The sequence below is a fragment of the Megalopta genalis genome, chromosome 11 (genome assembly GCF_051020955.1).
Source record: "Megalopta genalis isolate 19385.01 chromosome 11, iyMegGena1_principal, whole genome shotgun sequence".
NCBI lineage: Eukaryota > Metazoa > Arthropoda > Insecta > Hymenoptera > Halictidae > Megalopta > Megalopta genalis.
In genome coordinates, this window is record NC_135023.1 from 13994634 (window position 1) to 14017305 (window position 22672).

Genomic DNA, 22672 nt, shown 5'->3' on the forward strand with positions numbered 1-22672 from the left:
CAGACGAGATATCAGAGTAAATTGGACCGGATATGGGCAGCCTGTGTTCTTACTTTGACCGTCGTAGAGTTTTCTTGTGCTGGCATCATATGCAGTCGCTCACGAAAATATTCGGACACCTTTTATAATTGAATAACTTCCTTAAATTGGACCAAATAGTATGAATTTTCTTGGAGATATTGGAAAGACTAGTTTACTACAAAAAGAATAGAACAAATTATTTTTTTTTCAACATATTTTTCATATTTTAGTGATGAACTATAGATCCAGACTTGTGCGCACCATGCGGTGAATTTTCATACTAATCGCAATCAATAGTAAAAGTCTAATTGAAACGTTTGCTTGTTGTGTTATAACATCCATCCAGACTGCTGAATGTTCACAGTATATTTAATTACAAACAGCATAAACAATCACTCAGTCACGTGTATAATTAAAAAGTAATTGTACTAATTGTGGTATTGTGACACGAAACGAACAATATGGGAGAGAACGTAGAAATTGATAAGCTAATGGATAACCTCCGAGAACTACTGGATGAATATAAAGAATTGGTAGAAAATAATAAGAAAGACGAGGGAATAGAGATTATGAAGACAGTGGAAAAAGTTGTAATTAATATGGAAGAATTATGCACTGATGAGGAAAAGAAAAAGGAATTAATCGTGCTGCATGCAACGGTAAATCTAAATGTTGCTTCTTTATATCGTGATATAGGGGAACTGAAAGACCATGAAACACACTTACTGAAATGTTTGGACTTATTGCAAAAACAAAAGATAGATATGAAAATGAAGCTTAGTCCAATTATTGGGTGTCTGGGTCGATTAGGTATGATTTATTCCGAATGGAACCAAAACGAGAAAGCGCTAAATTATTTCAATACATTGGATCAAATCTTTGTTGACTATGCAAGTGTTGGGGACAATTATATTTTTGAAGAGCCCATCTTCACTTTTATGAATATCATAAATAATGTGGAGAAATTTAAAACTACATTGGAGGACTTTCACATGCTAGCGTTGTATTCTATGGTTCAGATTTATTTTGCTCTGGGTGATCACAAAAATTCTGCTCTATCGTGTCATAGGACTTTGTGCAAACAGTTGTATCTCAACAAAACTACGCAAAAGCTAGACTATATAGATTGGGTTTTGAACGCAGCAACATTGTCCCAATACTTTTTGCAAATTGAAGCCTTTGATCTAGCGAGGCATCATTTAGCTGCTGCATCCTATATATTAGAAACATACGAAAATATATTGAAGGAGAAAACCAAAGAGAATCCAGAATCTGAGCAAAATGCTGCAGATTGGGAAGATTTTAAACACAGAAGTGCAGATGTTGCTATGTGTTGGTCGAAGTATGGTATCATACTTTTAGATGTATCTAAGGAAAGGCTTTTAGAAATGAGCAAGCTGGATGAAGATAATAATGAGACATTTCAACAGATGAATCTGAAAAAAATTTCAGAATTGAAATCGATTGCAAACTTAAAATTCCATGATTTAGAAGAGAAAATAGAACCGATTGAAAACCAAGTTACTGATCAATATTTGTTAGATTTCGATGATGCTAAGCCAATATTTTTAAATGTTAAAAAATGGTTGGACCAGGCTAAATCCTATTACACATTGAATGAACACGCATCGGTTCATGTAACAATTGCAAAAAGTCTTGCAGGAGCGTACTATCACTTAGCGTTCTTTGAAGAGGACGGAGATAGACAAGCAAAAATGCACAAAAGGAGGATAGATGTTTTAGAAAGTGTTATAAATGAATTAAATCCTCAGTATTATAAAGCTGAATGTAGACAATTCTGGATTTCTTTAGGGGAAGCATATTCGGATCTACTTAGTACAAAGCTCGACCGTTTGAACTCCACTGACAGGAAGCCAGAAGCGATAGCAAAAATTAATCGATTGGCACAAAATTCGATAAATAATTATCAAAGGTTTCTCGATTCTTTAGATTATTGCTTTGACGATCCTGAATTGCGAGAGCTGCCCGATGATGTATTGCAACCTACCCTATCTTCCCATTTTCATATCGGTAGGCTGTATGGAAAAATGATAACTTCTGACAAAGTAGTTCAAGCAGATAATACTGAAAAGTCTATCAATGTATTGAAATTTGTTGTTACCTATTGCACGAAATATACTGCAGCATCAGAGATTATGAAATCAGAATTGTATCTTTGCAAAGAACTGATCGCTTTATTGCCGGTGAGATTAAATAAATTACGGGAATCAGTAATGAAGTAATTGATAATGCATCATTGTACATTTTAACACGTTTCTAAGCTTTATTTAATATACATTTGACATTCTCTATAAATATCTTTTGTTTTTATATTTTGAAACGAGTAATAGTTCCAAGTCTATTACACGCAATATATGTTTTACTGTTTGAAAACAGTGATTGTAATATGTACTCCGAAGAAGAAAATAAATTTTCTTATAATATATTTAAAATACTATGTTACCTTGAGATTCTTTGTCCCAAACACAGTAGAAAACAATACAATTTCACGATCGTCCCATTCAAACGATGCGAAATCACCATATTATCGTCAGGTGGCAGCACCAATCGCTTTTTGAATTGTATTTGTCATCGAATTTATTATGTTTTTACATAATTCGTTCGCAGTTAATATTGCACTAAGATTATTTTCATTTCCTCCTTTAATTTCGAAGTTCCTCAATCAATTTGTAAAAAGAAATAATATAGAATGATTAAAATAATATTTACAGCTTCCGTCTTTCTGCATTCTCTGCCCTAAAAAATTCGATACAATTTTTCTCCACTACAAATTTTTGAAATTCTAAATTCTACATTGGTAGTGCTGATGTATAGACAATTTTCTATTTACGCGTACGTAAAAATGTGAACATTTGAAAATCAAACATCTGATTGCATTTGAAAAAGTTTGGTCTCATTATAAGGTAACTGAACTCGATCACATTAGGAGAGAAGAATTTCGCTTCGACCGTCGTCTCTAGATTAGGGTGGGGTGAACAGCTATTTGAAACGTCAATACATGTACCTATTCAGGTGTCGTTGCTGTTCTCACCAAGGAGCAGGACGATGCAAGTGCGCACAGGTGCATACCTACTCTGCCAGCGTTTCCCAAACACAAGCAACAGGTCCGCAAGGGGCACGGCCCAAAGAGGTCATCTAATCGAAGACCATTGTCCCCGTGGTCGAGTTCCAGGCATCTTTTCACTTTTGCTCGGGTCGGGCCTCGTCGTTCGAGCACGTATCGACGAACTGACGTGGTCTCGTTCGCCGGAACGAGAATGAGGGAAATAGGTAATGCTAATAAGCACCGGAATCCCATTTTTGAAAGCGCTTTTCATTGAAACTCCGTTGACAAAATATTCTTGAATAACTGACGACACTCTTAACGAGCCAAACAATTCATCAGCATACTAAACAATTTTTATAGGACTATTCTTGACAATCACATAACGAGATTTGAACTGGAAATAAATGGTGCTGAACATACATAACATAGTTTTATTTTAGTCCTTGCACAACGTGTCAAACTCATGGTGAAGATTTCATTTAGGTAATCTACTAAACATGAATGTTATTCATTTATTATAGAACGAAACAAAATTCGATTTTTCTTGTATCAAAATTTAGGGAACTAAACATGAATGTTATTCATTTCTTATAGAACGAAACAAAATTCGATTTTTCTTGTATCAAAAACTAGGGAACGAAGTGAACGGAGTATAGAAGAACAAAAATATTGTCTCGTTATATTAGGGAAATTATTAAGAGCGAAGCTAATCAACGAAATCACAGTGTAAGGGGTTAAGTAACATAGTATTTTTGTTTTGTCAATTTCAGGAACAAACACTTCCAATATTTAATTTTATTTATTTTCATTTAATGACACCATTTTCGGTAAATAAATATAATAAATAGCTGTTACATTAGGAATAACGGAAAGTTTAATAAGACTGCAAGAAATATCTTCAAAAATATGTTTTGAAAAATTGCTGAATAAAGCTGAGAGTTGTTATAAACATCGTTAATAGTACAGTTGTCAAAATGGCCCGCTGTCCGAGGGTCAATACTCGATTCCACGTACAAAAATCCGAACCTCCGTTATCAGAATTTACTGTTATCCAAACACGTTTTGCTTTTAAACAATACAATTTAATACGTTTCGCTTGTAGACAATTCAATTTAACCCGTTCTTTGTACACGATTTATTACTTTAAATATCAGTACAAATGCAGTCCAGCACTGTGTCTATATAACTGTCCTATTGTCTGAAAATTCATATTCTTCCGATTACTTCGGGTAACCGAGCTTCCGTGTTTGCATGAATACAAAAGTAAATTCTGCTGATCATCAATTATAATCACTGTTGCAGGTTCGAAGGTCTCGAAGATAAAAATAATTCCAAGCCTTTCGTGGAGCAGCATCCCTTACAGCTGGAGAGAGTACAGCGCGCTGAAGAATCTGCAACAATAACAAAATTGCAACAGCCGATCGATCTCCCAGGAAACAATCTAGCAATCTAGATCCTCCAGATGAAAACTCTAGCCAAGGTACTTGTGGCACAAACTTTGTTAATAATAATATTTGTCTCTACATATATATACAGGAGAAGCCCCTTTGTTACAAAAAGTTTAAGAAGATTTACAAAGTACAGAAAGAAAGAAGAAAAGAAATGGAAAAGTGAAGATAATAATGATAATGAAAATGAATTAAATGGCAATTAAAGAGAAAATCAAGGAACAGTGATTGATAATAATAATAATAGAAGCAATAATAACAATAATAATAATAATGAAAGCAATAATAACAATAGTAATAGTAATAAAAGCAATAATAACAATGACGATAATAATAACAATAGTGATAATGAAGGACAATAATAATATTCGTAAACGGACAGAGGAGGTTTTAATTGTTATCTGGCGTTTCTCTATCTCGGACCTTCTTCTCAGTTAGACATCGACAGGGTGATCAGGGGGAAAAGACGAGCGAAAGCACCTGTCTTCCTATCAAAATCGAAAAGAATCGCGAAACAGCCGACGATTGCTCTACGAAGCATTTTTCGCTGTCAGACCTTGAAGTTTGCACTGCGTGTAACTGTATCACCACCGACAAATTTTCAGTTTTTATATATACATTGCAGTTAATATAATAATGAACGAATCATGTAATATTTGGGATTGCGCCGAGAAACGATATTTTTCTAAAAAACGGGGTAAATTTTATTGAGTAAAAAAAAGAAAAGCAGAAGAATTTATTCTTGTTCCATAATTATAGAACTAACAGAATGGAACACTTCATTACACAAAAATCTAACGCAAAATACAACAAAATGAAATTACGACAATAATTTGGTAACGCGTGAGACCACCTCTATTTTCAATGAGTTAAAACATCCGACTTTGCATGCTTCACAGTTAATTGAACATCTGATTTAGTTTCCATAAAAGTCCTAGTGAAATTACTCGTTGATTTCAGAATTTGACGTTCGAATCGAGGGGTGGTGGTGGGGGAAGGGGGGCAAATAAATCTTGAGATATTATTTCCCCCGAATTTCATGAACCATTTCCAACACTTTTCCAAAGATTTGTACCCGGGTCTGCTCGCCGCACAAAGTTCGTTCATTGTAATCTGGCGTTGCTCTCCCACCGTCTCAGTCGCGCATGGTCGTTCTCCTCAGGTAAACGTCGACAGGGGAACCAGAGGGGACACGAGCGAAGCCACCTGTAATGCGTGTAACGGTACAGAGGAGCGTACGGTGGCGCCGATTGTTGGCGACGAGAACTAAAATCTCCTTAGGCGAGGTCGAGCGGCCGCATACCACGGTCCGGGGAATCGCGTTGTGAACGCAGTCGGTGTCCGGTCGTCCGGGAACGCTCGAATTCCGAAGGTAAAACCGTGAGAGAGAGAAAGAGAGGGAAGGAGGCGGTGGTCCTGGAAGTGTGGATCCTCCGAGAATACGGCGACGTGTAAGGACCGAGTGACCCGATCGTGACACAGGTTCCCGAAGATCCTCCGCGGCGAACGACCGGTCGTCGCTTCGTTTTCCTCTCCGTTTCACTTCTCCTTTCCGCCTTACCTTCTCCTTTGTTCGCCGCGGCTGGGCCGCTCCTCCGAGAGGATCCTCGTGGTTCTCGTGAGTTCTCGTTGCGTGTTTGCTGCACGTCGTGCATCAGTGATCCACGTCCGCGCAGTCAGTTCCCCGCGGGTGACACCGTCCTCTGTTCGCCACGCCGGAACCTCCACGGTAGAGCCTAGGAGCCAAGGGTCCACGGGAAACGGGAGGGCTTCGAGAGTAAGTGGAATTTATGGTTGACGCGAGCACGCCGCTCGGAGACATCAACGCCTGGTCAGGGCATGCGCTTCTGCTCCGATCCGCTCCGATCCGCGTTCCTTCCCACCGCGTGCTACGGGCTCGTCCCCCTGTTGCGTCGCGCTGACACCCAAGGATCAAGGAACTCCAGGTGATAGGGTAGAGGAGACTATTACTGTGCCCTGTTGGCGGACTTCGGCAGTTTTCGCTAAACTAAAAGCAACGTGAGAAATGTTAATTACATCGGTGAAGTTGCTCTTAGAAATATTGAAAGAAGGTTTCATATTTGTCTCGCGGGGAAAGTTCTGTTGACGAAAGAAACTTCGAAATTTACCTTCGAGTTCTTCGGAAATGTCAATTAAATTGCTGAAGAACGTAGAGGTAAATTTCAAAGTTTCTTTTATCGGCATCAGTTTTCCTATGAGACAAATATCGAATCTTCTTTTCAATATTAGGAGAAAGAAGAAGTTCTGGAGCCAGTTACTGTGTGTCTATGATCTACAAAAATATCAGTCACTGTGCTCGCTGTCTGAACAGTGCTCCAGTTACTCTGTTCCCTCCCTGAATGCTGTGCTTCAATTACTGTGCTCTCGATAATTGCGTGCAATAAAAATTGAATATTTAACATACTTTGATCAATTTTATTTTCTATCAAAATATCATAATAGGTCATTTAAAAGTTCATATTAGACATGATTTTAGTAAAATCTCATGTTTAAACATATGACAGAGATGATTCGAGATTGTAGGTTATGCAGGTCTATCCTGTAGATTCAGTTACTACGTGCAGTAACCATAAATGTCTGACCTAAAACGCTTTTTTATAAGTTTGACAGAAAATTTCACGAATTCAGTATCAAAGAATTGAAATAAGATTTGTGGTATCTCAAGAACTTTCGTCTTTCGCTTTGAATTTTAACAAATAAATAATTAATCGAATTTAAATGTCAACATTTAACGTATCTTGTTCAATAAATGCAAGGTTAATCGTGCATGAAAATAAACAAAAGGCACAGCAATTGGCCACCCCACAATAACTGGCTCCACTACCCTTCCCTATTCGCGACTCGATTTTAAAATGGCGCTACACCCGGAGATCCAGAGATGCTGCGCGACGCGAAATGCCATCGAACGTAGCTCCTCGTACCCTCTGCTCCCTCCACTCTCGCGATCGGTACCCTTTCCCTACCAGTAAACACCAAGTTTCGTGTGCCTTGTGTCACGTTGCCGATCGAGGCAGACCAGTTCGGAGACGCTGGAATTCTCATGATCTAGCACACGCGCCGCAACGACAGGTTGATTATTTATTTATGAGCCGGCTCTGTCGTAAAACGATTGTACAGGGCGTGTTGCCGTGGCTTGTAGCAGCTCCGTAGGAACGGTTCGGATCGAATCTCGACGGATCGAGCTTACTCGGAGGCAGGATTTTCTGGAATTCAGGTGTGCGAAGCGTGTAGATGATAATGCCGATAGAAATGGATGAACAAGAGAGCGCTCCTCGTTAGCGGGAATCGCGGCGGATAGATGCGTCGCATTGTTTACACGCGGCTATTGTGACTCATGGCAACGCGGTGCGTTCAGGTTTATTTATAATGCGCCGGGTATTCTCGGCTCTCGAAGATTTTTCGAGGATTTTTACTGACACACGCGGTATATTATGAGAAAGTACCTTCCCCATCCTGTCAAGGATACTTTTCACGATTTCACATGGCAGCCGTTTTACTAAATTCTTATTTTCCAACCTACTACTTTGAAGTCTTCGATTTCCTTTCGGAAATTAACACTTAGATGGCTGAAGTCGGCCGATTTAAACGCAATATATAAAAATAAACGCAAAAAAATAAATAAATAAATAAACGCAAACGGATATAAATATATCCTTATTTGACTATCTAGTTTCTGACATTTAATTTTTTTTAATTATCTTAACACTGCCATGCAAAAACTATCTGTTGTATGCCGGTGGTACCACTTTGGTGCCATTTTGAAAAACTGAAATAACATTTGAGCTATATTTCTTGGGAGTTAAAAGGTAGCAAAGCATTGTGCTTATTTAACTAAGAATTAAGTACGAAGAATCTTGGATGACGTATCGTAATTTTAGGAATTTATATTACCGCCATCTTCGAAATTTTTGTTTGAATCTAAAATTTCCAAGCTATTATGCCGACGTCGAACAAGAGAATCATATCTAAGATCTGCGGACGGCATAGTGTTAATAATTGAATCTGTCTAAAGAGAGTGGTCTAAAGAATCTGTCGGAAAGAATCGATTAATAATATCATGCATCCTAAGCATATTCAGTTATATCTCTGTCAAAAACGCCGCAGGTCGAAGGTTAACACAGATAGCCAATGACCTGCCACTTCAAAATTTACTTTGTCGTCGCAATTCGCTTTTATTAGGATTCCTCGATAAACGACCGCAACAAAACAATTCTTAATACGGCAGAATCGTTATCAAGGTCGCGAGAATGGAAAACACGTTTCGACGACCGAAAGTTATCGAAGAAGTCGCGAAATTGTGCATTGCAGCGGGGTGGAATAGTTTCGAAACGAATTCTCGATGATTTTTCTAATGGAAGAAAGACGTCGCTTTCGAAGGTTTCTGAACGAAACAGCGAATTATCGTAGACCGCAATACGAAACGTTTTATTCGGTCGATTATAGCACATACGCGCGCAGGGCGGTTTTTAATTGAACGTTTTCGCAGCGCGATCCGGGCGCGGCGTTCGATCTAGATGCCCGATTAGGCGAAAGTATTCAAGGACAGTGAATCGTGTGACCTCCCGCTGTTGCTGGAGAAAGATGCTGTCCCGTTATTAACGTTCATTCATGTCACGTAAAACGATCGAACACGTTGGCGAGTTATTAGCGGCCATCCTTCTAATGAATCGTTACGGGCTGCAACGATACAAACTGAATATGCGAGGAGAATATACGCGTATACGTCATCCAGACGGGACATTTGTATAATTCCTAAAAATATCCGTGGTCGTTGATAACGGTTTTCTGGACGGTGGGAAACTTTAATGTCACTTTAATCGAGAGACGTTCCAGGATACGTCGGCTGCGCGTTATCGTAATTTATTCTCTAATCACACGAAGTTAAGGATCCCTGTTAATTTCCATAGATTAAATTCCTTACAACCTCTAGCGGAGATAAGCACCGCGGACGGTGAAATTTTAATTAAATTTAGCGAGAGCTCCGGGGGCTATCTTACGAACACGAATGGATTTTGTTGCTTCGATTGTGGTGGAATTTCCGGGCGTAGTTAACAGGATTTATGCATGCTTGATCGTGCGGGTGATCGCGCAGTTTACGTAAACGGTGAAATCAGTGCAGGCCCAGCTGGTTATTAATAATTCGAGCATTGCGGAACTTTTGTTAGCCGCGAAACGCGTCGCCGCAGCTTCGTCCCGGCGCGCGTCGAACGACGCCAGAGATTTTATTGGCCATTGTGAGCACCGGTTAATTGCTATCGCGGTCGCGGGTGTCGCCTTTGATGCTTTCAATCAACCCGCCGATAAGAAAGTCGACTTTGGTGATGCACTTTCATCGCGGATTTTGACTTGTTCCGTGCCAATGCAGCCGAACTTTCGACGGACTGCCTGGAACCGTCCTTCCAATTAGCGGCGACTGCAAATATGTGCACGATTCCGTGACCGTTTCTGAAACAATACCGCGACCGATGAAACTTTGATCGATTCGATCGGAAACGATACGTTGAAATCGCATTCCAGTCGAAGGGAAAGACGTTTGCAATTCAATTCGAAGAGAAGTTTTCATCGACGACGGGACTCCTTATAGTTATCTGAAAATCAATGATATTTTTCATTTCCATCGTTGATCGCGTTTTCTGGTATTTTGGCAACGTTGGTCATTACTTCACAATTTTATGGTGAATTATGCGAGTCGTTGAAATCGTGAATATTATAATATTCATCATAAAATTGTAAAGTAATAATAATAATTCGATATTATAGTATCGAAATATTGGCTGCACCAACGTTATAAACGCAAGATTCGTTACAAAGATTCATTACAAGAATCGCAGTACTTATTAAAGAATTCTACACATTTCGTTTAAGTTTCAGCAATCAGACTTGAAACGACGAAAGTAATTTCATCCTAGCAAAGCCTTGATAGAAAAAGAATTTACATATTTTTCATTAATTTTGAGATTAATCCACTGAATCAGAGTTACATAATTATTATTAAGAACGATGCAACTCTTAGGTTATTTTCTGTCTGTCGAAACATTTTCTGTCTGACGCGGCTGTTTGCAATGCGTCCCAACAAGAGAGGCATTGAAATCTCCAGAAATTCACTCGTGGGAACGCAATCGGCGGCTGTTTTCAACAGCGTTCTTATTCGTTAAAAAGAGATGAGTCGCGTCGACGTACACGCTCGACGACTTGTACAACGTTGCATGCGAGATAATTAATTTCTCACTTGTCTTTCATATCGATAAAACGGATGGCGATTATGAATTACATAAGGTCCTTGTATCACTGTAGCCGAGCTGCAGCTTTCTCTGTCTGACCTCGATCCTTGCTCGACGAAACCTCGATTCTTTTTGATGTTAGATTCGGCTGGGTTGCGCGTGCCTCGAAAATATCTCTGTCAGATCCACTCGGTCTTGTTCCACATTGACCTCTGGTTCGTTTTTAATCCATCGTTACTATTGCTGCAACCTCTTTGTCGCAATGTCTTAAGGATCGCATCTTGCTGAAACAAAATTAATCGTAACATTTCTGCAGTTTAGCATTTCGATTCAGATATGCATTCGACCCTCTTAATGGCGATCAAAAGAGTCCGGTGTACCAGATCGGAATATACGAAACCTGTTTCACGTGATTTGGTAAAGTTTCGATAAGAAATTACGAAGATTTTGTATAATCCGATAATTAGAAAATTCAGAACGGAAGAAGAAATAATATAATAATTTATCAAAAATATTCAGACAACTAGAAGGGTTAAATATGCTCTGCAAATGTGAATGTTAATTAGCCGATTGCAGTCTGTAAAATCTCCTGCGCACGAGGGATATTATCAAGCACAGAAACAACGTTATTAATTTTTGTAAAAATTCTTCTTTACGGTAAAATATGACCGTGTTTCTCGTAGCCTCTTGCATTGCGGAACAATAGAACAGAAACAACGTACTTTATTAAAATAAAGCAACGTATTGCTCATTAACGCTGAACTAATTTATGTATTCGGAGCACTGAGGAAACAGACGGCAAAGAATTTTCTCGTTGCACCGAAAAGCTGACAGGCGTCGTCGAACCTTTGTCCTTTGTTCCCGCTGATTTGATTCGTTCGAACTTTCGTTTCCAGCAACAACGGGCAATATTTATCGTGCTCGTTAGAGAAAGTACCTAAATCATAGGGAAAGGAACTGCGTGTCATCGGGACTATGCAGATTTACCGGGAAGGCATTTCAACAAAGGATGCGCCGGGAAACGCATAACACGAGGAATGGCGAACGGCCGCGGAACAATGTTCTAACGAACCATGCTTTTCTCTGTGCTCCTCTTCTGTTCCGCGGCGTTCAACTCTTGCGACGCACAATTTGTCTTGCTGAACGATTTGACAGCGGGCAAATTATCCATTTCAACGAAATGGAAGGCAATTTATTCGCTGCCCCGAAAACTTATTTCACCGTGTCGTGCCGGCAACGACGATTTGTCGCTGTAATTTCGTATCATTTTCTAGGACGCTTCTACCGTTCGTTTTAAAGACCACTTCCGATTCGGCGAGCCTCGGGACCTATTGCGTTCGTGTGCACGAAATGTCGGATTTCGTGACTTCGTGACTTCTTTTTTCGAAAGATATTTATTTCATCGAAATATGGCCCATTTGATTGGATACACTTCTCACAACGATTTTTAACGTACAAATGCCATTTTTAAAGAAATCCTGGTTTTTCGAATGAATGAACTCGGCTGTGTAGAGATTGTAATACTACTTCGAGAGATTACAATACTATACTTCGTTTATAAAGTGTTTATTCCTTGAAAAGAGTTTTATATCGGATGAATAGAGTGGGCATTGCAAAATTCGATACGTACTCAATTTTGAAATTGATTTTGTTATCGTGGCGAAGTAATGGCAGCATTCGTACGAAACTCAAAATAAATGACAAAACCATAATCCTGTAAAAAATATTATGGCAGAAACGTCAACATAATGCAAGCAGAAAAGACAAACGTTTGCACGTAATAAAAATCCAACATTTCATTTAATCATTGCCAATCGTGCTTAATTTTAATAAATTGCGAAGGTCGCGGAAGACGAAGTCGATGCACATTCGTAAAAACATGCGGAATTAGCTTCGTTGTGAAAGTGTAATTTGTTACAAGGGTAAATAATAGCATCGATCTTCGTGCCACGTCTTAGAGATTGTTGTCACGCTTTGCTGTAACAAATCATGCCTCAATCTCTCCGATCCAATCAATCGTTTTTACGACACCGTCATGAAATTGTCTCGCTGCTTGATTTCTTCTTCGTTTCACTTTCTTCGGCAAGAAATTAACTGTATTCGCTTAAGTAATCATTAGACTGCGGATCTGTGGCCGATCATCGTTATCGTCTGGCCTACGAGCAGCGAGAACTAATTAGCCTGTGAGAAGTGGTTGCTATAGAAACCCAAATGCTGATTACTCGAGATCATGATCCTCGAGAAGCCTCTTCTTTGGTCGTTCTAGCGCCAGAGTACTCGACGGTAAGCTTTCGATTCGCTGATTAAAAAGTTTTCTGTTCAGTGGACTGAACAGTTGTTTATACAAAGAATGTGATGCGACACCTCAAAACAAAGTTTTTGGAGGCTGTCGACACTGATCGTTAAACTGCGGATCTTTCTGCAAAATAAAAATGATCTTCATGAATCGCAACAAACATGGATGAAAGAGAAATTTTTTGCTTTTTTTAATAATAATTTCAGTGAGTTGAAAATAGCACATAGATGTCTTAAATACTTTTAATATTTTTTCCTTTCTTCGATTCATATTTTCTTTTTTCTTCTTTTAATATTTCCTTTCTTCTTCTTTTAATATTTTAATAAACGTAAAAGATCTGTAGTCACCTGTTTGATCCCCTAAAGAAGTTGTGCTGAAAACATTTCCCGATAAGACAACGCGAAATTTAGTTGACAGATGGATAAAATCGCTAGAAAAGTTATTTTATTAAAATACTAAAATATTAAAACATGTTCAATTTTCTTGATTAAAATAAATTCACCGATTAGAGGATAATTTTTCGGTCAGTAGAATTTGAACCTCCAATGAAAAGAGTCATCGGAAAAAATCACAAAGCCATGCAACGATAAACTTGGAAACGTTTCAAAGCTTGAACAAAAATTCGATTCCACGAGAAAAAGAAAATCGAAGAATCAATGTACAGGAGTTTCCTGTAACTGCAGATCGTAATCCGCCAGTGGAAGCGAAGCGTGGTCGTCGCCATTCTCCTCGAAGAGCTTGAACCGCGAGGAACAGTCGTCGAAGACCGTGATCGACGGTGATTCACGCAGCATCCAGCAGCTGGATCGAAGTGTACGCACGCCCGCGAGGATCGATCACGCGGACAGATCCCCGAGTAAAAGTACCTCCTGGCGTCCTTCTGCGGTGCTCACCGTGGAATGTATTTCGCAATCTTATGCTAATTTGGTTAGTCACCCTCGGTAGGTCGGCTGCGCTGGATACGCGCGCACCGACGACGTGCCGATCTCGTGTTTCTCGTGCCGGAATAGAAGAGGCGTATAGCTGAAACGAGACGGCCACGGGAACAATGGCAACGGCAATTTGGCCTTTCTATACGATATCGATTGTTCCCCTGTCCTTTCGCGGCTCCTTCTCCCTAAACAAGGCCCATTCACTGCGGTCCCTGTCAAACGGAGATCATTACGCGACGCCGCCGTCTAATCGCGCTGTCTTTGCTGTGACATTGAGGTGTTTATGAGACCTCGGCTATACACGACCAGTGCTGGCTGATATTTCTAGAGAAAATATTTGAAATACCATTTTATATAATAGATCTTTCACGATTCAAATAAAGTAGTGTATTTTAAATAGGACATCAAACTTCAGAGAATAAAGTATTTGATTTTGACAATCCACAGCCGTAAAATATGAAATAAAAATTTTATTTCGATAACGTGAGTATGAAAATAAATATTTTATTTCGATAATCTCTAAGACGGAAGAGGAAATATTTTTTATTTTAATAACGTAAAGTGTCGAATTTGTTGTTTGATTAAATACAGCTATTCACGTGTAACAAAGTGCATCTTTTATTGTACTTTTATAATGCAGAGGAAAAGTACTTCGTTCCTTTATTTAGATCACCAAAATAATTATGTTTCACGCTATGATTTAGTAAAATAAGAATATTTTATTGGATGATAATATATATATATACATATAAATTAAATAAATAAAATATACCGAGCCATAGCACAAATATTTTCAGTGTTTTTCAAATGGAAATTTGAAATGTTATGTCAAGGTTAAAATCTTTTTACAACGAATGAATATATATTTTATACGTAAAAGGACATTCTTGCGAGCAAATGATACATTTTATTTTTAAAAGTTCATTCTTACGAAGAAATTAAACATTTCATTTTTAAAAATACACGTATAACCTAAAATAGAATATCTATTTACTATTCGCCGTTTAAAATACTATTTTGCTCAGCTCTGTGCGTGACTTCGGATCCAATGATATAGCAATTATTGATTTGGCAACAACGTGTCCGTGTTTAGAGAGAACGATTTATCGTTCGCCAGTCTGAAATATTCGCTCTGCTTGAGATCGACGAATCGTTTTCTTTAATCGATCACACTGCTTGGTTTTGGAACGATCTTTCGTCAACAGGCTTTCACAAGTTGCACTAATAATTTCAATCTGGGCTCGATCAAGTTCCGGAACTTTATCATAACCTACATTCGAACTTATTACATGTGGTGCATTTTTAAATGTTTCTTATATTATATGTAGACTGAGGATATTTATGCGTTTATGAGAAAAATGGATATTACAAACATATTCTAGTCAACTGTCAAAACTTTAAGAGATTTAAGAACGAAGATTAAACAAAAATCACGAAGATTGTACGAAAAGAAAACGAAGATTGTATAAAAATTACGAATATTACAAAAGAACGTCGAAGATTTTTAAACAAAGATTAAAGAAAAATTACAAATATTGAAAGGGAATATCGAAGATTTATGAAGAAAGATTGAATAAAAATGACAAGGATTAAACAAAAAATGACGAAATTTGAACAGAAATGGTGGAACGGGTGAACAAAAATCGAAGAAAACGCGAAACCGCAGAACGGACAGAAAGCCAGAGCAGCAGAAATATTCTGGCAGTATAAAAATTTTACGCATCGCGGGTTAAACATTTCTCCCACTTTCTCTCCGGCAACAACGAGCGTCTGAAACGTTGGCGGATCGTTCGCGATCGGTGAGAGAGAAACGGACGCTGTTCTTTGATCCTTCGTACCGCGAGATCGCTTCTTGCGACAGTTCCGGTATCCCAGGAACGCGAACCAGTCGATTTCAATAGCCGATCGCTTTCCAAACCCGTCGAGAAAACCGCGAACCATTTTCCACTTTTTTTCTTCCCCCCTCTCTTTCTCTCTCTTTCTCTATCTCTCTTAATAAATACATATTCTTTCATTTTTTATACTTGTATTTCAGAACCAATTATTTAATGTTAGCACATCATCCTGATTGCTCTGAAATTGTCGACATTAGAACTGTTATAATTTCGTAATGAGAATAGCGCAACAGTAAAACTCGTTTCGAAGCATTAAGTTCTCTGTTTTAAAAGTTCATCGTTCATTTTCTTGTAACACGTTTTTGCACGATGTAACGGCTGCGTATGAATTAATCTGGGTCATTCATGTTCAAATATCATTCGTCACGTGAAACATGATTCGTACGTTCATTGACAGTTCTATCCAATACTGTTTGCAAATGCAATGATTGATGTATTCGAACAGCATTCGTATTGCCTCGCATAACTCGTAGTCGTTGACTATTCCCATCGCGAGATTTAAATTTGCTAACTGTACAAATACAAAATGAATTTTTTCGTTCTTATTAACGAGCGTTAGATCCTGGCATCTCGCAATCGAGACGCGTTAAGTGCATCAAATCAACTTAATTACTTCGTCGTTTTTCTAACAACGTGATCTTTTTAAGCTTCACATTCACTGTTCGATCGACTGACTTATCATTTACTTTGCCGTTCATTAGACAATTACGTTACAGTGTGAAAATATGATAACGTGAATCGGACATTATGAAATCCACCATTTCTTTCACGTTCTCGTAATAGAATTGGCACAGCTGCGATAATCACTCCGATGACCATACAAGATACTCTCGCGGATCGAATCGTGAACGATCGAGCCGGCGATCACGATCTTCGCAAGCATCGTGATCGGGAAGACTAATTCGCTAACCGGAAGTAACGTGCACCGTCTGATTATCATTCGTCTTCCGGCATCAGCGTTACCCACGCATCGGCGGGACGCTTCCCTAGGTAAAGTTCAAACGTAGATCTTCGTAGAAAAACCTGTCTGTCGCTGTATGAGAATGTGTTCGCCCGTCGAGAAGGATCGACGTGATCCGTCTTGGTCAAGGCTAGCCGGCCTTCAGGCGAATTCAAGCACCTGGAATGCGGATTTTTGAAGTTGCCGAGATTTTCAGTGGCGTGACAAACCTGCGACGATCCTCTCTTTCGCGAATCTTAAATTCCTCGATGGCAGCAAACACCGACAATTACCATTTATACGTTCATTTCGTAGTTCGAGAAATACGTTTTTGAAAGTAATTAGAGAATTAATTCGAAAATAATTCAACAACGGATTATAAATTCCGATCTTTTTTCTATGTAATTGTAGATTGCTCGTTTTAAACGCTTCGACAGTCCGAGAGAGATTTTAGATAAGGCTCAGCTGCTGAACAATATTGAAGCTAATTAGATTTATTTGTATCCAGTTGATATATCGACGGCGTGTGGTTTTAGCTCATTAAAGTGCTGTAAGATGTACATGTTATAAGCAAGCGCATTAGGACTTGAAAATCTAATTAGAAAGAACGGTACAAAACTCGAGTTTCATTCGATCTGCTGAAAGTCATGATTTTTTATCGAACAACTGCAACAGTTACTGCAGGTGTTAATCGAATGTAGGCTCGAGCCGCAGTATAAATGAACAGTTGAATGTCCTCTATCGCTCCGAATTAGTTTAGAATTTTTATTTTTATTTTAATTTATTTGATGTTGTATCAGCTTGATAGCAATATCAATTCAATAATTTATGGAACAGGTAAAACAGCTCAATCTCTGAAAAATTGGCAACTAACCCTGATAATCCAATTGACAAAATTATTTTTGATAAATACGTTAAAAAATTCTGCTACAAAAACGTCGTGTCCCCCTCAGTGTCAGAATAGAGAAAATTATCAAAGAATTCGATATCCTTTTTCCGAATTTTAAACAGAAATTGCTGCCACTTCCCTTGGAAATCATAATTAATCTACTTAGAGATCAAAGCAAAAACAACTCAAATAATCACTGAAACTGTTATTAATGACAGAAAAATCAAGTATAAACATGACCATGACATAACCTTGAAATAACCATTGCACTTTCAATGCAATCCTATAGTATCTACGTTGTTCTTCTCGCAATAAAAAAAACTTAAAAATTTGAGAAAGAAAACTTCTATATAATTTCTGTTGACAATCCTAACATATATATATATAATCAAGGAAGTAAAAAATCCCTTCAATTCTAACAATCTAATCAGTGATTTGCAAAACGAGTTATACAGACACCAAAATATAGCTTCGAATTCATTAATCCGCATCTTTCAATCAACCGCAAAAGTTCCCACGAAATCAAATTCATTCAATCAATGAAATTGAAACTGAGGTAAAATCGATCACAGTGGATGGTATTTTCACTCTTTTACATTCTAGAGATCCTAGTAAGATTCAATTTGTTCGAATATATTGCGGTAAAAATGGAATTTGAAAATTAGTGAAAAATTAGTGTCGTTCGTTTGTGACCAATGCAGTGCTAAACGTGTTAATGTATTTGATCGCTTGGCTATTGAATTAACGAAAGGCTCAACTGTTTTGCAGGAAGCGGAGACAAACATCGAGGCCTGCCCGTGCAAAATGAGGGTAGCTCATTCTCATCGACGGTTCTAACACTGTGACAAAATGTACTCTGAGTGGCAAAAGGTGAGTCGATTTTCCACTTTTCTCTTTCCCATCGAAAGCTTTTTCCTGTTGTAACGTTCTTCACCGTCTCTAAAATGTCACTTTGCCAGCGCGGACCACTGCAAAACTTTCTCCCGGGTAATAGCGTTTAGAAAATTAATCATTAACTCTTTCGTCATCGACTTGCTATATCTGTGCCGCGAAATAAATTGCCAACGTCTGTCGTTAAATTGCGTAAGAATGATAATGGATAATCCATTCGAATCGGTTTTAAACTGACGCGAACGAGAACGCTAAATAATTGTTACGCAACCAGCTTTCATAGAACAATGAGAATCTCTGTTTCGTTGTAATTAGCGATCGTGTCAGGATCAATATCTTCTCACGAAACTAAATCAAATCTAGTACTGAAAATTTATTCTGCAGAATTTGATTGCGTGTGCAATTGTGTACTGGACTCCTGTATAAACATTGATTTCTCGTTCTAAGCGGTTTCAAGTAGCACAATTAATTGTTCGTTATATTCATATCCATATTAAATTATATGGTCATCGTTGTGATCTGTATCTTTGAATTTTGCGATCGTTAGATTGTGGATTCCACACATAGTTACTCGCAAAATTAAGCGTACACCTTTTAAAACGCAATAATTTTTTTTTAAACTCGACTGAGTTACTTGAATTTTTTTTAGATGACAGCGGAAGTGGTCTACTAGACGATGACCAAAATGTTTTTTTTTAAATTTTGCTATTACTTGGAATGACAAAAAGCAATAAAAAGCTTTCGTTTTTTAACGAAATTAAATTTAAAAGATCTTGGTAACTTATATGCATGCTGAAAATTTTATCGAAATCATTCGACGTTGTTATGAGTTACAACAAATTCAAGATGGCAAATATCGCAGTTTTATCATTATTTTGACCAAAAACTGGAAGAAGTCTGCAACTTTTTTTACATCCTACAACGCCTATAATTCGACTCTGGATTAACCGAGATCTACGAAAGGCATTTTTTAAATTTTGTTATAGGCTCGGATATAAAAGTTAAAAAAAACAGTTTTTTATTTTTTTGGTCATCCCAAATAATAACAGAATGGAAAAAAAGCATTTTAGTCATCGTCTAGTAGACTGATTCCTCTATCATCTAAAAAATTCAAGTCACTTAGACCAGTTCTAAAAAAGCTATTACGTTTTAAACGGCGTGTGCACACAATTTTGCGAGTAACTGTACTGCATAATACCACACCTGTATAATAAAATTAACTATGCGATGCAGCAAACAACGAAGATGCTGAAGCGTGTCGCATTCCCTTTAATCGATCAAAATTAATAAAAGGAGAATTACATGAACCAAAAGGATGTTATTGTGCATAAGAATGCGCATCGTATTCAGTTTACATTACATTGGCATGCGATCGTTGCAAGCGTTACAAAATGCCCGAGAAATATATCTAATTTCTGCAAAGTTAATGTTCCATATTATATGATGCACTGTTTTCACAACTTCAGACATCCGTACATGCATTACGCGCGCGAACGTGGTTTATTACGTCTCGCTGATTAACTGCCGCGCTAAATAACGCGCTCTAACTAGTCCATTGTATCGAAAAGAACCGAGTCAACTTTCCATCGCATTATCTATCGTGCCATTATTTCGTGGATTTGATTTACGTGCACGTGCACAGAGCCGCGTCTTTAATTGTTCCACGAAATAATGCGCTCGAACTAGTCCAGGAGTCCTCATTCTGTCGCGGCGCGAAATGATTTATAAAAGCGACACGATTCAAGGATACCCTTATAGATTATCTCCCCGGGAAAAGTGGAGTGCGCGGATAAGCGATTGCGAAATTCGCGGGAACGCCGGCCCAGGAAATCGGTCGTTGTTGGGCCCAATGGCTCGCGTAGGAAGGTCCGCGGCGCGGCGTCGTGTCGACACGTCTGCCGCGAAAAAGCAACTTTAATTGTTGAACAATCGTGTACTCACGGGTCATTGGGTTTTGTTGCACAATGTTTACGTGGTCAGGATCGCAGCCGGGGATTGTTGCGTGGTCGGAGTCAATGATCTGTGCACACGCAATTGCGTTGTCGTGTCGTACGAGGCCCCGGCCACTTTCGAATGCCTCTGCGCTTCGCGCCGCGCCGTTTCGTCCGGCGCGGCGACCTAATCGCACTGCGCTCGCCTACCTCTACGCCAGCGAGCACACCGCGCTTGCTATTATATTTTCGTTCCGCGCTTCGCTCGCCCAGCGATCGCCGGAAAAAGTAGAAAAATTATTGCGTAAAATCGAAGCCTCTCCCAGAGGCCGAGCGCGAAACTCTTCGTGCTAGGTACGCGAAACTTTTCCATTGCTGCGCCGCGCTGCGAAGAATTATTGGGTGGAAGTAACTTTTACGTTTTTGGCGATATTTGGTCGAAAACTCGACGAAACATCATATCTGTATATAAATAATTATCATATATAATACATCTATAATATCATTATTAATATCATATCTGTATATAAATAATTATCATATATAATACATCTATAATATCATTATTAATATCATCTGTATATAAATAATTATCATATATAATACATCTATAATATCATTATTAATATCATATGTATATAATTAAAAATAGAAATATGCAAATATTTTTTTTTGTATTTTTACAATCTGTCTCATGACAATTTATATCGTTGTGGAATAATATCGTTTATGTATAGGTTTATGTTACACTACAGAAAAACTGTATGTATAATACAATGTAGAAAAGCTATATAATAATGCTAGTTATACAGATAAGAGAAGTGTTTAAACAGTTCGTATTTACAAGGTTGAAATTAGTGACAGCATGCTGTGTGATTAAATGTTCTATTTCTTATTTTTACAATGTTTTATATTTCCTCAACATTGAAATGCTGCTGACTTAATGCAGATTTTCATAGCAACATGAATAGTGTCACTACTCGACCTAATGAATATTCGAAATAATCTTTATCGCTTTTCTTGTCGTTTTCTAAGAAAAGCAAAACGCAATCAGCAAAGAGAAACAATTGTACCACGGATATTGTACACTTATGACAGAATTGAGCAAGTCGAATATAAAATAATAAAAACGTTTAAAGAATTTAAAAACACTGCTTCGTTATTTTTATTTCGGTAATATTGTTCGCAAGCAAAATGATTGCCGATGCGTCTGCTGTGTTCTGCAAATGACAGAGACAATTTTTTTATTTCGCATACAAATCCGTGGTCTAGGAATAACACAAATGCGTCGTTCCTTTAATTTACTGACAAAACAATTTGCTGCAGCACAAATAGAGGTTAAGTATTTCATGAACAATCGCGTGTGGCATACTCGCTCGTGTGAACTTGTAATTGAACACAATGGTCTCGCTCGGAAATATGGAAAAGGTGTTGGCAAGTTCAACGCGTGTTCGTTGTGTTTAAAAACGAAAGACCTGTGTTCTGAACTATCGAGACGAGATTCGTTGCCTCTAATTACAAGATATTTTGACATGCAGTTCGATAGTCCGTACTGTTTTCAATGATCGCAAAAGGAACTGTGGCACATTAGTTAACGAAGCCGAAGCGACGTGCGTTACATTACTCCAATCTTCTATAATGTCGGTTACGCTGCACGACGACGATGTCTTCCTCCATTATTCGCGGGCTCATTACTCTTGATTGGGCCCGTGTAATACTGAGCCAGTAAAAGTGAGAACGCGGGTAAATCTGCCCGAACGTCGGAAAAGTGGTCGCCGAGCAGTTCCGACTCGATAAAAGTCGAATATGTTTCTTTGATGCACGTTTTTCTTTTTTGTATTCTTCAAGGTTTGGCTCGACAGACCTTCGTTTGATTTTTATTTCATTTTACTCGATTTCAATTAGAAATCGATTAAGCGTACGCGTCATACTCATGGGAAATCCTTGGAACGGAAACCTAGATTCTTGCAATGAAAATGATGAAGCGATAACAGTTTTATTAGAATTATATTCGAAATGCATAATAATTACTTGGCAGGCTGTAACATTTGTAATCCCATGAGATCAGAAATGTAGAAATGTTAACGATAAAAGAGGAAATTTAAATTCAATAGCATTTT

At 38.3% G+C, this 22672-nt stretch overlaps 2 protein-coding genes and 2 long non-coding RNA genes across 6 annotated transcripts in view; 2 read left to right on the top strand and 2 right to left on the bottom strand.

Moving 5' to 3' along the window:
* The first annotated feature begins 297 nt into the window (after window positions 1-297).
* LOC117219083 (KIF-binding protein) lies at window positions 298-2474 on the top strand. Its single transcript, XM_033467977.2, has one exon. The coding sequence runs from the start codon at window positions 483-485 to the stop codon at window positions 2262-2264; it is 1782 nt and encodes a 593-aa protein (XP_033323868.2). The 5' UTR covers window positions 298-482; the 3' UTR covers window positions 2265-2474.
* Window positions 2475-3868: 1394 nt separating this feature from the next.
* LOC143260299 (uncharacterized) lies at window positions 3869-6237 on the bottom strand. The gene is made up of 2 exons (XR_013034441.1): window positions 6098-6237; window positions 3869-4479 (listed from the first exon to the last, which is right to left on the bottom strand). It is a non-coding gene; the product is annotated as an uncharacterized LOC143260299 (long non-coding RNA).
* Myo10A (unconventional myosin 10A) overlaps window positions 5891-22672 on the top strand; it is a 112129-nt gene continuing 95347 nt past the window's right edge. The window contains exons 1-2 of one of the 3 annotated variants that reach the window (XM_076525369.1): window positions 5891-5908; window positions 18499-18600. In XM_076525369.1, the coding sequence (XP_076381484.1) occupies window positions 18580-18600 (21 nt within the window). In that variant the 5' untranslated portion in view covers window positions 5891-5908; window positions 18499-18579. Of the gene's footprint in view, window positions 5909-6175; window positions 6314-14324; window positions 14490-18498; window positions 18601-22672 lie in introns of those variants that run through there. The other 2 variants (XM_076525367.1, XM_076525368.1) reach the window with 2 other exon arrangements.
* LOC117219199 (uncharacterized) lies at window positions 10346-20771 on the bottom strand. Its single transcript, XR_004489967.2, has 3 exons — window positions 20563-20771; window positions 12986-13197; window positions 10346-11062 (listed from the first exon to the last, which is right to left on the bottom strand). It is a non-coding gene; the product is annotated as an uncharacterized LOC117219199 (long non-coding RNA).